This window comes from Gadus morhua, chromosome 3, assembly GCF_902167405.1.
Source record: "Gadus morhua chromosome 3, gadMor3.0, whole genome shotgun sequence".
Lineage (NCBI taxonomy): Eukaryota > Metazoa > Chordata > Actinopteri > Gadiformes > Gadidae > Gadus > Gadus morhua.
In genome coordinates this window covers 14,701,362-14,717,049 of record NC_044050.1, presented here as the reverse complement: position 1 = coordinate 14,717,049, position 15,688 = coordinate 14,701,362, and the positions used below count along the sequence as shown (strand labels likewise).

The 15,688-nt window shown below is 46.7% G+C and overlaps 1 protein-coding gene across 3 annotated transcripts; it reads left to right on the top strand.

The window, feature by feature from the left end:
* The first annotated feature begins 54 nt into the window (after positions 1 to 54).
* Positions 55 to 11,335, top strand: c1qtnf6b (C1q and TNF related 6b). 3 transcript variants are annotated; one of them, XM_030351494.1, is made up of 5 exons: positions 68 to 218; positions 4,282 to 4,396; positions 4,494 to 4,554; positions 5,763 to 5,979; positions 9,939 to 11,335. In XM_030351494.1, exons 3-5 carry the CDS (start codon positions 4,516 to 4,518, stop codon positions 10,484 to 10,486), a joined length of 804 nt encoding a protein of 267 aa, XP_030207354.1. In that variant the 5' UTR covers positions 68 to 218; positions 4,282 to 4,396; positions 4,494 to 4,515; the 3' UTR covers positions 10,487 to 11,335. The 3 variants fall into 3 exon arrangements, with proteins under 3 accessions (XP_030207357.1, XP_030207356.1, XP_030207354.1); XM_030351496.1 differs by lacking the exon at positions 4,282 to 4,396 and having other exon boundaries at positions 64 to 218; XM_030351497.1 differs by lacking the exons at positions 4,282 to 4,396; positions 4,494 to 4,554 and having other exon boundaries at positions 55 to 218.
* The last annotated feature ends 4,353 nt before the right edge of the window (positions 11,336 to 15,688 follow it).

The window sequence follows — 15,688 nt, the reverse complement described above, 5'->3', positions numbered from 1 at the left end:
AGAGAGAGAGAGAGAGAGAGAGAGAGAGAGAGAGAGAGAGAGGGGGGGGGGGGGGAGAGAGAAATTGGGAGACGGAGAGAGAGAGAGAGAGAGAGAGAGAGAGAGAGAGAGAAGCTCCTTGACTCATTCGCCCATCCAGCTGTTTTACACGAGGAGTCTACTCTACTGTGAGAGCACAGCCCGCGAGGATCCTCAACAGCTGTGTGAAACTCCTCGAGGTAAGCCACCTAAAGCGCGCGCCGTGAGCCGGGAAAACCCGAAACAACAGCGCTTGTATTGCACGTAGTGCCCTATGGGCACGTTAAATAAAGCATCGCCTGCACGAAGAAGACACTTTTTTGGTCAGTTGCTCCGAAACTGCCTATTCAGCAGCATGCATGCAACTGCTGACTTAAAAAAACTCGAGTGAACATCGGGTTGTATTCTTTTTTTTTTTTTGTTAACGAACTGACTACTTGACGAGCTTTTGCAAACGATCCTTGCGTCTTATTTCACCGGATGGCAGCTGCGAGCCAAACTTGGTGTTTTGCAGACGTGGCTGTCGGTCGGATGGAGTCATTGTGGGTTGGCCAGAATCGTCACTATAGTTGTAGACCTACTATATGAAATCCTCACCTATAAACAACCCAACTCGTTTTGACGTATCCTAATCATTCCTGCGAGGTGATAACGATGTGTATCTAGGCCTACATTATGTCAGCCATTGGTTTCGATTAAAATATGATAAAAACATGTTATTGTGGTACATTGTAAGTACATTTTTAGACGACACATTGAAATGCATCCTTGATACAACCTCGGTACATGTATCACTATGCAAATTATTTGTAGCCTCGCCTAACTTACGAAGGGAGAGAGAGAGAGAGAGAGAGAGAGAGAGAGAGAGAGAGAGAGAGAGAGAGAGAGAGAGAGAGAGAGAGAGAGAGAGAGAGAGAGAGAGAGAGGGAGAGGGAGAGGGAGAGGGAGAGAGAGAGAGAGAGAGAGAGAGAGAGAGAGAGAGAGAGAGAGAGAGAGAGAGAGAGAGAGAGAGTGTGTGTGTGTGTGTTTGGGGAGGGGGGTGGGGGGGTTGGAAGAGAGTAAGAGAGAAGGGGTTGAAGGCAGCAGGAGAGACTTGAACACCGTGGGCGGTTTCTGGTGACAGTTCATTCATACATGGCCTAGCCCTTCTTCTCCTGTCTCTCTTCCACATCAAGCTGACAACATCTGCTGCCTCACTTTTGTTTTCTTTTTACAGAATACCTCCCTCTAGCTTTTAGCTGCTGTAGGCTTTTTGTGTGTCTATGTGTGTGTGGGGGAGTCAATGAATGATTGAATGACTATTACAGTAGAATAGGTAAATGGGGGTATGAATGAGTGAGAGAAACTCCAAGGATGCAGCTTAATGTTATATAACACCAACACATCTGCAGAGTGGTCGGTGAACGCAGCTGGGATGCAGCTTCATCCAGCTGTGAGTTAAAGGTTGTATAGGTGATTTGCTTTTTTGGCCATTTTTGCAAAATTACTTGAAATCCTTATCATAACCCGCTTACAGCCACTGAGTTAGAAGTACTGACATGAAAATTAAACAAGTCAATCATCTGTGGAACGGGCAGGGCTCGAAAAACTCCAGCCAATCATTTCCATTGCCACCGAGTTGCATTGGACAGTAAGTACGTCAATCAAACGGTCGTACTGCAGTCCCCCTCCCCCGCGCCCCGCGCGCGACCCCTTCGTGCAGTACTCGTGACCCAGAGCTCGTGACCCAGAGCAAGCTCCTGTTTGTTGTTAACCTGCGGTAGCTACTGGAACTAGTTAATCCACATTTGGACCTAGCAGTAGAAGACAATTTCCATGGCAGACAAGACGCCACCATCCCCACCACCACCACCACCACCAGCAAAGAGAAGGAAAACTGTTTTTCAGAGAGTAATTGATAATAAAAACGCTGAAAGAGAAAAACTGAAATCAAGAATAATCCTAGGCGCTGCTTTCGAACGTTGGCGGCAACTGAAGGACGAGAAGGGTCTAAAAACCGATGCTTGTGTGGCGGTTGACCTAGTTTCAAAGTTTATACCGTTTATACTCGGTAATACCGGTGTGGAGACGAGTGTATTACTCGGTGTGAAAATGTCCACACCGCGGCAACCCTAGTGAAAACCAGGACTTCCAATACAATTATATGAAACAAACAAAAAACATTTTCTAAAAATAGTAATGATTTATGTGACCGTTTAATGTTTATAACATCTGGTCCAACCATTGCAGCGAGAACGTATTCTCAGCAGGGAGTGCTGGGAAAAAAAAAAAACTCCTGCACTAGACTCGCAACTCGTTACATTGATAAAAAAAGATGTATAGCAGCGCAGCTCAATTACACCAGTGCATGCGCGGACAGTTGAAAATCGATCGTTCACATCCAGCTGCTCACAGAACAAGTTTAGCGCACCACCGCTACCCTCACACTTTTTCATATAACCTTCAGCACTAGGTCATATGAGCATTAAATAAATGCTGCGTCTCAAAATGCCTTGGACAGCAGCGAGGATGACTCGCTTTGCCACGGGCCGAAACAGTTCGGAGCGACCACAGCCAGAGCGAACACAGCGGGGCAGAGGAGTGTCAGGAATAGTCTTTGGTGTACACATCAGTACGGCCTATTTGCACTACTGTTTAGTGGCAATGCAGTGTTTTATTCGATGCCTTTTTATTTTCGTATATTATTTCAATGAATACAATTTATTTATTCATAAAAAACGGATCTGGTCTTCAAATCTTTTTTCCAAATATAGGTCGTCTTACAATGGGGTTTGTGTTTATATTCGGACCAATACGGTACAGCGGGCGCTCACATGACGTTAAGCATTTCCTGGTGCATAATGTGACGCTTCAGAACCTAAAATCCCGTTTCTCCCCGTTGACACGACAACACATAACCGGCGTTTTCAGAAATCTCCACTTTGGCCGGAGTTTTTAGAAATGATCGTTTTCTGTGATAAGACAGGGCCTCGGACAGGGGGTGTTGCAGCACCCCCAGCACTCCTACTTCCCGCGGTACTGGGTGCAACTTACAGCTGAATGTAGTGCCATGTTGTTAAACGAAAACCTACGCTAGCCTGGCTCGCTCTCGCGAATCTCTGTTCGCGCTCGTGCATGATTGCGCGTCCAGGTACTTGGAATGGGTGGAGTCAGAGTCAGCGTTGAAGGAGAGGACCATTTGAGTTGTGTATTTTCAAAATCTGCTGGCGTTTCGCAAATCACCTACCCAACCTTTAATGTGTGTGAGTTGGTGTTTGTGTGTGTGTGTTTTGGTGTTTGCAATGGACCAATATGTGTGTTGGTGTGTATGTTGATGTGTGTGTGTGTGTGTGTGTGTGTTGGTGTGTATGTTGATGTGTCTGTGTGTGTGTGTGTGTGTGTGTGTGTGTGTGTGTGTGGCTGTGTGTGTGTTTGTGTGTGTGTCCGTGTGTGTGTGTGAGAGTTGAAGCATGTGTTTAGAATGTGTGTGTGTTTGTTGATGCTCATGTGTTGTTGAGTATGCGTTGGTTGGTGTCATTGTGAGCTGGTGTGTAAGTTGGTTTGTGTGTGCGCTGAAGGACAATCTAAGAGGACCCTAACTTTGGTCTCTAGACAGTAAAGCAACTTTCAGGGAAAACACCAAACCCTTCACACATCACCAGAAGATAAGTACTTTATAAATGACACGTATGGACTTGTTAACCTGTCCGAAGAAATTATGTAGGGCTCCAACCTGGGAGTTGGGAGCCAACTTGGGCCGCTGATATGTATGTGTGGTCCTGGAAGATTGCTGTTTTTATAAGCTATATATATTTTATGGAAAATGTTTAATTACAAAAAAGGAGTTAAATGTATGAAAGGTCTTGGAATGCCTCCCGTTTATACAAAGAGACTGAATCATGGTCCCATCCACAGTCAAACCACGACTCATCACTTGGTGCAGGGCGATGTACACACGCTCACTGTACTTTTATTTCAAGCAGATGATGAAAGGGTTAAAACAACAAAATGCTCGACCATCAAAATATTCAGGTTTGCGTTTCACAAGGAACATCATGCTTGCCTTGGCTGGACAGCAATGTAATGCCGTGGCATTACATTGTTTGAAAACTCCAGCCAATCAGTGTGATGCCTTTTCCCTCTTTGATCTTTCCAATTCTGGTTTAAAGCAAAGCAATAAAATCTGCTGATCAGAGGAAAAGGCCATCCATGCATTTTGTTGAATCTTTTTAACATTGTTATCATTATTTGGGATAACACTATTTTGATTACTCCGTGAATCAGGATGCTGTCAGGAGGCTAGGGGACCGGACTGGATTATACTGCTTATAATGCCCAACCAAAGCACCTCTTCAGACTACCGTAGGGCACTAAGGAGGAGCCGGTGTCAAGTGAAGAGGCATGTGAAAGGGCTGATCAGACTGAATCACATCAGTTTACAACTCTTCAGCCGTGAAGCCAGACGGCTGGATAACTCTGACTCACTATCCCCGCAGGCGTTAACTTGGGACAACCATCATGCCAAAGTTGAGTGGAGACTTGAATGGAGAGTTGCAGGTATGGCAAAAGCCTGGTTTATCACCAGCAATACAACATCCTACAATGACACTACAAAACCATGTAGTCAGCCAGGGTCCAGAGTCTAACCTTAAACCCTGGTAGTGCTAGCATCTTTCTACGAGATGAGTTTATTTCTGGATGGGGTAGCCTCAGTGGACACCCTGTCCGTCTTTGAATCACACACACTCCTAAATAGACCTGGGCAGTCACGCAGTCCCTCAAAGATCCATTAGTGTCCAGAAGTGTCTCTTCCCTCATGGATTATGAACTTGTGTGATAGGGTTTGGCTGTGATTACTGATTGAGAGATTCACAAAGGGAATTAACCTGGGGGGAATCACAGTGGAACCACACTACCAGAGCTCTATAATATTAGTATTATTTACACTTGCACACTCTTGCCCATAACCTCCATATTACTTTGGAGGTCACAATAAACCATAGATTAATTATTTCAAATAAATTCTTACAAATATATGTTGTTGACATGTGGTTGACACACACACACACACACACACACACACACACACACACACACACACACACACACACACACACACACACACACACACACACACACACACACACACACACACACATTTATCACACACATGTGTCCGTAAGGAAAGTAAAACCAGATCACTTGTTGCCTGGCAACAATTTAGAGCAGACTTATTATGTTTGCAGAACATGCAGTTGATTAGCATTTTCATTTGATGACCTTTTTAAAAGGTCAGGATAAATCTGGCCAACTGCTAAATCCGATTTATCAGGATGGAAGCCTGGTCCATCCAGATTTGCCTCATTCCCTAATCCCTTCATAGTCGACACTATAGAGAAAACTAATTAGGGCACAAATAATGCAGAGATAAGGGCAATTGGGACACTAATTATGATCCGGAATTTATAAATGTGATGTATATTGGTTGGATAAACACCCCGACTTGGGTTGGATGGCACCATACGTACTCTTAGCATCCAAGGACAATTAAAACGCATGCATCATGTGATAAAGTTGTTTAACAACTTCTTTAACAGTGCAATAAATAGTGCCCTATTTATGGAACCAGATTTGTACACTGAGATTGTGGACAGAGCACTGGTAGTGCACTAAATAGTGCACTGAATAGGTGAACAAATTCAGCCACAGCCCTTGATACCTCACTTGTATCTTTCCCACAATCCCTTGCAACCCCTGCCTTCTAGGATTCCGGCGCAATGTGGTTGTTTCTTCTGTTGCTGGTCCCCGTGGCGTGCGTGCCCTCCCCCTCGCGGCCCCTGACCCGCCCATGCAGACGCTGCTGTGACCACCTGGAGCCCCCAGCTGCCGGCTCTACCCACTCCCAGCCCCCCCCAGATAGTCCCGCCCGCTACCAGGCCGCCACTGAGGTCCACACCATCATCAACATGACCATCCTTAAAGGTAACAGACGCACACGCATACACACTAACACACACACACACACACACACACACACACACACACACACACACACACACACACACACACACACACACACACACACACACACACACACACACACTGTGTTGTTCTCTGTGAGAACAACACAGAGCCCTATATTATATATATATATATAAGCCCTATATTTAGAGACTAGCAGCTCAGGAGCCAGACTGAATGTGTTGGTGGAGAAAAACAGCGACGGTTGTCTTTTAAGAAATTCTAACGTTACACATCCAACAAAAGCCTCCGTCTCACTAATCCAACTAACATCCAATCCCTTCATAGTCCCGTTGAAAAGTAGAACTCAGACTTCTCTCATCCCGTGCATGAACATTTAGAGGGAAAGAAGGTTTTTGAAGGTTCGCTAATCAACCGTCTCAATGGACGTAACAAAGCGGACCACACGTTAATTAATGCGTCAGCGTGTGTCTTGGCTTCACACTTGGCTCCTTCATGGGTGCCGTGACCTGGCCGGCGCTGGCTGGCTGGTACACCGGTGAACAACCGGCCACCGGTTTGTTTGTTTCGGACCATACAGAATCGCTTAGTTCTGGGATGCGTTTGTTTATTGTGGACGACTGCTGAGGTCTGGCATGTGTGAGAGAGATACTTTGTGTATGTGTGTGTGTGTGTCTTTGAGGAACTGTGTGTGTGTGTCCGTGTGAGAGCAACTGTGTGTGTTCGTGGGGAACCGTGTGTGTTTGTTTGTGTGCGTGTGTGCGTGTTATCCGTGAGAAAAAGAGAAATTTGACAGGGAGAGGCAGAGGACATGAAAGAGCGAGAGAGGTGAAAGTGAGAAAAGGATTTTATTCTCTCCGATGCCACACCACCAAAGAAGTTTAATATCGTCACCTTAGCAGCCCAAACGGGTGGAGCTGTCCAAGCAGCAACAATCTGCTCTAATCTGTTGGCCCCGCCTGCCATTGGATAGTCTGACTGTGGTTCTGAACCCCGACCACATCAAACATGGAGAGAACGAGGAACAGTTTTAGGTTAATAGTAACAGCCTCTGATATGAGAACACACAAACGCAGAAAAGGGACCCACATGCAATCCTCCATCTGCATGCATACACACACACACACATCATAGAACAAGACACATGCAGTATGCATATATTGCAAGTCCCAGTTCAATTTTCAAATGCACAATTATCCATATGCATGCACGGGGGCACACATTATTGTATAACACCGACACCCACCCACATACACACACACACAGACGATACAACACTAATATGTCCCTGATAAACCTTTCACGTGCACACACATGCCCCCAGAAGTGTTGACCTCTGACCTACCATGCTGATGACACGGTGCATGAAGGAGAGGTCGCGGTCAGCTTACCTGAGTGTGACCTTGCGCAGATTTGGAACAACTGTTCCACACACCTGCATTCATATAACCTCTCACGCACACACACACACACACGCACACGCGCATGCGCACGCTCACACACACACACACACACACACACACACACACACACACACACACACACACACACACACACACACACACACACACACACACACACACACACACACACACAGAACCCTGTACACACACACAAAACACACCTGTATTCATACAACCTCAAATACTCACACACGCACACATTTGCTCACAGTTTTAATCACACACAAGAATGTAGTTCTTGTGTATGCTGTGTGGCTGCTGCCAAGACAGTGTGTGTGTGTGTGTGTGTGTGTTGGCCCATGCGTGTATTTGCACGTGCACGGTTGAAAGCACAGTCTTTTGTTCCAACACGGATCTGCAGAGTAAGGCTCAGGGTGAAACAGCAGCCAGCCAACCAGAGAAGATGTCCCAGCTGACACACACACACACACACACAGACACACACACACACACACACACACACACACACACACACACACACACACACACACACACACACACACACACACACACACACACACACACACACACACAAACACAAAAAATCCTTCACTGCAAACAAGTGTGCACACAGAATACTGCCAACACCCACACACATGGTTATATAGACACACACAGTCCTTAATTTCCATCTGTGGGGCTATAATTTAGACCAGACCACAGTTTCCTCTGGGGACACACTGTAGATACAACACACATATATTTCCATAGTTAAATCCCTTGCGCTCAATCCCACTTTCATCACTGGTAGGGGCAGACTTATCTTATGATTTACTAAAGCACTAGAACAAACACCAATTGTCTGCAGATGTTTAAAAAGGATTCTATCCCTCCCTGCTTGGTAGACCAGAGACCAGAGTTGTTGCCAGTCTGTCAAATTATACTATTGACTACATTATGCTAGTGATGTCATGCACATGCAAGTCTAGTTTGATTTGGCATTGGACATATAAACATATAGTATGCACGTCTTATAATGAAGATACTGGGGATGCGTTAGACGGAAGAAATATTCAGGGCATCAACATTGGTCACGTGACTACAAATAGCTTCGGCTCCATTTACGGTCATGATCCTTGGAGAAATCTGAAGAAGACTTTGTTTAGGAAAAAGTTCTCTGTCTAGGAAAAGGGGGGGGGGGGGGGGGGGGGGGGGACTAACGCAAACAAGATGGTGTCCCCCAGTCTATTTAGGTTCTGTTTTGAGAGGGTTTTATGTCCCTAAAGCACTTTGGAAGACGCAAAGAGAGACCAGCAACAGTGAGATATCATTAGTCAGCCTGGGTCAACAAAACCTGTTTGATGGGCTTTGGTTCCCACCTGTGTTGTTCGATTCCCAACACAGGTGGGAATCGAACCTGTAGTGGCTACAAGGCGTACTGCCGACATAGTTGGGGAACACGTTAGTGGGTGGAGCCACCGAGCCATCCACCCGGCCCGTTATTTGGGAAGTACAGATGATTTGCACAAGTTGTGTGGGGATATATAGTATATTTAGTAAGGTCTGTAGGGTGCATACGACTCAACCAATAAGTCGCATACGGACTTGCACGCACATGCACGCACACATGCACAGACACACGCACACACACACACACGCACACACACAGGGCTGTGTATGATACATTATCCTCAGAGTACCCCGAGTTGCCAGATATTAAAAACATTGGCACACAAACAGAGTGTGCTGCAGCCATGGAAACCAGAAAACAAACCCGATTAACTGAGATTGTCGACCTCAAACGCCTCATCCTCCTTCTCCATGACCAGCCCTGCTAAAACATGGGTAAATCTTGGGAGTAGCCCTGATTTAAAAGATGGAGACAGCTTAGAGCCCAGAAGGATTTCAAGATGGATGCCACATGAGCGAATTTATCATTTGCAAACAATATATTAATTGCAAAGGTATACATTAGCTGATCAATTTACAGGGTAGGACTCGTCGACACTTGTAGAAACAGAATAATGACGGGGATCAAGATATAATGTTGCCCTCTGCCCGTTCTTCGCTCGCACTCGTTCAGGGTCCTCAACACCTTTGTGAGGTAGGTTACCTTAATATATGGAAGTGTCAAGGCAAGTCTAAACTATTTCTTAAGAAATGAAATAAACTAATAAAAAAAAAAAAATGGTGTTTTGGCATAAACACTGTTTCGATCTGTACCAGTTTCAGTATACAAAACCAAGCTTATTATTGTGATTAATCTGGAAGTATTTGGCTTGTTGTAGTGTGTGTGTGTGTGTGTGTGTGTGTGTGTGTGCTTGCATGCGTGCGTGTGTTCGTTTTGTGTGCGTTTCTCACCCACGTGCGTGCGCAATTGTGTTTGATAAAAGCTTGTCAAGAGGTGTTAGAATCCTACCCTAGCATATTTCTGTTCATACACGATTTCCGCTTTGGACGCACCAATCCTTTAGCCTCCAAAGGTAATCCTTTAAACTCTGAGTCTGGCACGCTGTCCCGCGGCATTAACCCTACCGTAATCCCCCGTGCTTCCAGGTGACAAGGGCGACAGAGGAGAGAGAGGCACGCTCGGCAAGCCTGGCCTGGAAGGCACTCCCGGCTTCAGGGGCCCCTTCGGCCCCAAGGGCAGCAAGGGCCAGGCCGGGGCCCCGGGGGACGCCTGCAAGACAACGCACTCCTCCTTCTCGGTGGGGCGTCGCAAGGCGCTGCACAGCGTGGACTACTACCAGCCGCTGGTGTTCGACACGGTGTTCGTCAACCTGCTGGGCCACTTCAACATGTTCAAGGGCAAGTTCTACTGCTCCGTGCCGGGCGTGTACTACTTCAACGTCAACATCCACACGTGGAACTTCAAGGAGACCTACCTGCACCTGATGCACAACGACGAGGAGCAGGTGATCCTGTACGCGCAGCCCAGCGAGCGCTCCATCATGCAGAGCCAGAGCGTGCTGCTGGACCTGGCGGCCGGCGACGAGGTGTGGGTGCGCTTGTACAAGCGCGAGCGGGAGAACGCCGTGTACAGCGACGACGTCGACGTCTACATCACCTTCAACGGGTACCTGGTGGCGCCCGGGAGCCACTGAGCCAGGGGGAGGGTGTAGGGTCGGATGGAGAGGATCTCAGGGTTTAAGCTGGGGGGGGTCGCTTCACGGCGTTGGTGGAGGAGATGGAGGAGATGGAGGAGGAGGTGGAGAAGGGCGTTGGGGGCCGTGAGTTTGGTGCTAAACCGATTTTTTTCTCTTTTTATATTTTTTTCTTATTTTCGGATAGTTAAGATAGGAGAATGCCCAGCCCCTGACCTAAATGATCTATGCAGATACTTTTATAAACCTCAATGATCATCTGTCCGAAATGACGACAAAACAACGTTCATTGAGAAGATTCATGGCAAACAGTATTAACTGGGATTCACTGAACATCTCTCCCAGGGTTTTGTGGTGCATGAAAACAACTTAAATTAGAGTGCACTCATTAATCAATGTTTGTTTGAAATGTTAAGAGACAGGGAGGAACTTTACTTTTAGCAATAAAAACAATTAGTGTTGTGCTACACATAAAAGTGGCCTCCGTAGAAACGAGACAATTCAAATTAGCAAAACGAGGCAATCAATGTTAAAAGAGAAACATAAGGTGCTATGGCTGCACTAGGCGCAGTGTAACAAAATACTAGAGTTTTTCCTATAAGGACACTTCACTGCAGAGCAGATGAAACCATGTACATAGCTGTACAGTACATATCTTCCAAAGCTCTTCCACAACGGCTTTCTGAGCTGTTGATGTCCTGTCTATCAAGGAGGCCGTTCAGGCCTGGCTGCGCATCAAAGTATTCAGATCCAGACCATGATGTCATTCTTATTTGTTTTTTGAGCAATTATTGTTAATAAAATGATGTTAATGTTTAATTTTGATAAAACAAAAGCTTTCGTCTTCAATCCTGCATGTAGGGTATTTTATTGGTGAGGGTGACGGTTTCTAGGTTCGATCCCCAATCTCTGCATCCTAAACTGTAAGCAAAGACCCTATACTTGCTCGTTAATGACATACTGTATATTGTCTGAATTCACTGTAAGTCGCTGTCGATCAAAGCGCCACATATAGTAATACTAAAAAGTACAGCATACTTTCATGTCAAATTATTCGGTGAACTTGCATTATATGCAACAATGCTCAGTAATAGATTAATATTCCATCTAAAACATAAGCTACTCAACAATCTAGCTTACCAGCAACTACAGCTGCTAGCAAGCAATTCTTATAATTCCATCTTTGTTAAAAAAACGGTGCATGAGAGCATGAGCTCTCAGAAGCATAGAGACTTGACCTCAACATCACCTCCCACACACACAAACACATACGTGACTTATAAATAAATAAAGAACACAAGCCAACAGCGGCTCACAGCTCATCCATCACATCCTGTGAGAAAAACCCTGTTATCTGTGTGTTAAAAACACACACACACGCACACACACACACACGCACACACACACACACACACACACGCACACACGCACACACGCACACACACACACACACACACACACACACACACACACATACACACACACACACACACACACACACACAGACAACCTGGGTGAGGCAGATACAGGCAGGGCGTGCTGGCTGCCAGCTCCATCTGCCCAGACACATCCCCTCTATTAGCAGTAATACGGCTCCGGGGTGGGGAGATACTGGAGCAGCCCACAGGAGAAGAGGGACACTCTGGTGAGAAGACATTTGTTTCTTTAAACGGCTCGCTGTCGTTTCTTTAGGCCGCCGGTCTCACAGTGTAGTAATAGCCTGCTGGCGGTTGGGTTACCGTCCCATGCTCTGACCGAGAGCTCAGGGTTGTCCTTAAGCGTCAGGGTGATGCCTTCTGCTACAAACCACTTTGTTATGAAGTAGAGAGAGAGAGGGAGAAGGGAGGGAGGGAGGGAGGGAGGCGAGGGGGAAAGGAGGGAGTGGAAGAGGAGGGAGGAGCGGGAGGGGAGGGAGGAGGGATGGCGGGAGGAAAGAGTGAGGGAGGGAAGGGAGGAGAAGAAGGGAAGGAGGAAGTGGTAGAGGAGGGAGGAGGGAAGTAGGGAGTGGAAGAGGAGGGAGGAGGGGAGAGAGAGAGAGGAGGGAGGGAGTGTGAGAAGACAAGGGGACGATGGCGAGAGAAGAAGGAGGAAGTGAAGACTAGCCACAAGCGATGCAGAAAACAAACACACAAAAAAACGACTCACCAAACAATAATACTAATAAACGCAGTGAGGTGCAGCAGCAGGGAGTGTCATTTAGTGGGGGAAACAAAGCGTTTAATGTATCTGAAGAAGAAAAGGTTTAAAATACCAGATTGTGAAAGAAGTCTCGCGATAAGTGATTACAAATACAACAAGCCAACGTTCAAGGGAGGTGAAAAAAGAAAGAAATGAAGAATTTAGGAGCAGTGAGGGGATGGGAGTATGTTTTTTAGAAACCCTCGGAGACTCCCTTACCCTTCTCGATTTGATTCTCCTGACCACAGAAACCAAAATGCCTCTCCCTCCTCCTCTCTGGCTCTCCATCTCCCCCTTGTCCTCTACTCCTTCTCCCTCAAACCCCTCTCTATCTCTTCTCTCTCTTTCCGTGACTCACTATCTGGCTCTCTCCCCGCCCCCCTATTCTCTCTCCCTCCATCTCTGGCTTTCTCCCTCACTCTCCCTCATGCATCTTTTCATCTCCCCTCAAGCTCGGTTAAGCCACTGGTCCACCATGATGCCATTAGTCTTAATTCCGAAAAAAACAAACGAACAACTGTTGTGCTTTCAATTGTCCCTGCAGCCGCACATTAAACGCCGGTAATACAATGAACAGAGCAGTACGAGGCACTATCGTCAGCCCTGATGAAACCCTCCATAAACATCTCAGGGCTGGAATCATCTCCACTCTGACTAACGAGACAGCTCAGACTAGCCCAGAAGGCTATCTGCTGTTGTCCGGTAGGAAAGGGAATTGGCAAGGGCCTCACAATGCGATATAAAGAAGGGGCTAATATATGTACTGCGATCCTGCAAATGTTGTGATTCTGTAAATATGGTGAGTTTTGAAATGAACAGAACACAGTGTAATGGATGCAAATAGGGCTATATGCAAATACACTACAACATAGTGCTCTCTGTCGGGAGGTGTCATCAATTATCTAACATGCTTCCGTGGATTTTTACATTCCCTCAAATATGAATTCAGAGAGGAGGAGGAAAGAAACTAAATCAAAGCAGTTTCTTCCTGCAAATTCCTCCACCTAGCTCCAGTCCAACCAATCAAGACAGTCTACAAGCCAGGAAATATTCTAGCGAGTATGAGCGTGCGCGCATGGGGGTGGTGGGGGGGTCAACCTTCCGCAGTTATGGAGGGATGAAACGAGGGAGAAAGAGGGAGTTTTGGGGAGGAGGGAGGCTTGAGGGAGGGAGGGAGAGAGGAAAGGTGGAGAGGAGGGAGGTTGAAAGAGGAGGGAGGGGGTGAGTCGGGGAGGAGGCAGGGAGCAAGGAGGGGAGGGAGAGAGCAAGAGAGAGGAGAGGTTAGTGGCATGTTTTATGAGACAATCATGACAGGTTAGGGGCTGTGCTTGCTCTGTTTTATTAGGAGGGAGGTTTGTCTGGGAGGGGGGGGGGGGGGGGGGGGGGGCGGACACCACGGGCTAACAAGTGTATTCCACGGCTGTCTCAAGGTTTTATCTTCCCTGCACGCCCCCTCTCTACCTCTCTCTCCCTCTCCCAACCTAATTCCATTTCAGGGTCCCTCTCTCTCTCTCCCTCTCTCTCTCTCTCTCTCTCTCTCTCTCTCTCTCTCTCTCTCTCTCTCTCTCTCTCTCTCTCTCTCTCTCTCTCTCTCTCTCTCATCTGCTAGAGACAGATGTGCGGGGAGGGATACAGTAGATCATAAATAGAGGACCTGAACTGTGTGTGTGTGTGTGTGTGTGTGTGTGTGTGTGTGTGTGTGTGTGTGTGTGTGTGTGTGTGTGTGTGTGTGTGTGTGTGTGTGTGAAGACACGCACACATACACCAGATTATTTATTTTTGGATTATTTTATGATGAATGTTTTGCCGGGTCCCTGTTGGAGGCAGGGGCGGTCCCTCCCCGCCCCGCATCCTAGATCATAAATAGAAGGTAACACCTGCTGTCTGCATCCCTCCCTTCTACACCGTCACCTCCAGCCTCACTACACCCACCACCAACATCTCCATTACCACAATCTCCCTCACCAACATTACTCATACCATCTCCAACCCCACCACACAATCTCTATCACCACCACTACCACCAGCGACAACACCTCACCAACCCCAAACATCACCCCCACCACCCGCACTACTAGCACCGCGACCACCACCACCATCAACCCCTCTGAAGCCATCCACACCCAACAAGAGAGACGCATGAAGATATGAATCTATGAGCTGACTTCCAGTCTGATGTTGCTAAATCCCCAGGACGATACCTAAACATGAAAGGCTGAATGCACGCTGAGCTGATGATGCCAAAAAGAAGGTTGTGGTGTGTGTGTGTGTGTGTGTGTGTGTGTGTGTGTGTGTGTGTGTGTGTGTGTGTGTGTGTGTGTGTGTGTGTGTGTGTGTGTGTGTGTGTGTGTGTGTGTGTGTGTATGTGTCTGTGTGTGGTTGTGCGTGTATGTGAGTGTGTGGGGGAAACATTAATTGTGGAAACATATGGTAAAAAGTAGCACGAATAACGACCGGCACTTTCTGTTTGGTCTCTTGATCAACCCAGAGCTTGGCAGAGCTTTTAATTTGAAAAGCATAAAAGGACTACAGTGCCCAGAAGTTCAAAGTGCTCTTTAGAAGGGAGATGCATCACATAAAGTGCCAAAGTCAAACGAGATTTAAAAGAAAATAAAAAAAATAAAAAGCACTTGAAAATGTTGCTAGGAGCCAGGTGAGAGGACGGAATATTCCAGTTAAAAGCCGGTGCATTATATCATCTCTCTCTCTCTCACTCAACATCCCCATTGGTCTAAAAAAAGAAACAATGAAAGTCTACCATTTCGGCCAAACACACATATGAAGCAGTACTCGTTTATATTAAACAGTCCCCCCCTCGCTTTTTGCTAAGTCTAAATGTGGGATCCCCAAATATGTTACAGACCTGTTTAACTTCAGCTCTCAGGGGAACATTCTTACAGTGAGGAGCTAATCCAGCGGTCTCGGTGACGGACTTCAGTTTCAGTTGGAACAAATGATCCCCAGGTGACAGAAAATACATGTTCCAAACTGGAGCACAAAGGACAGTGTAGACATGATGAGACG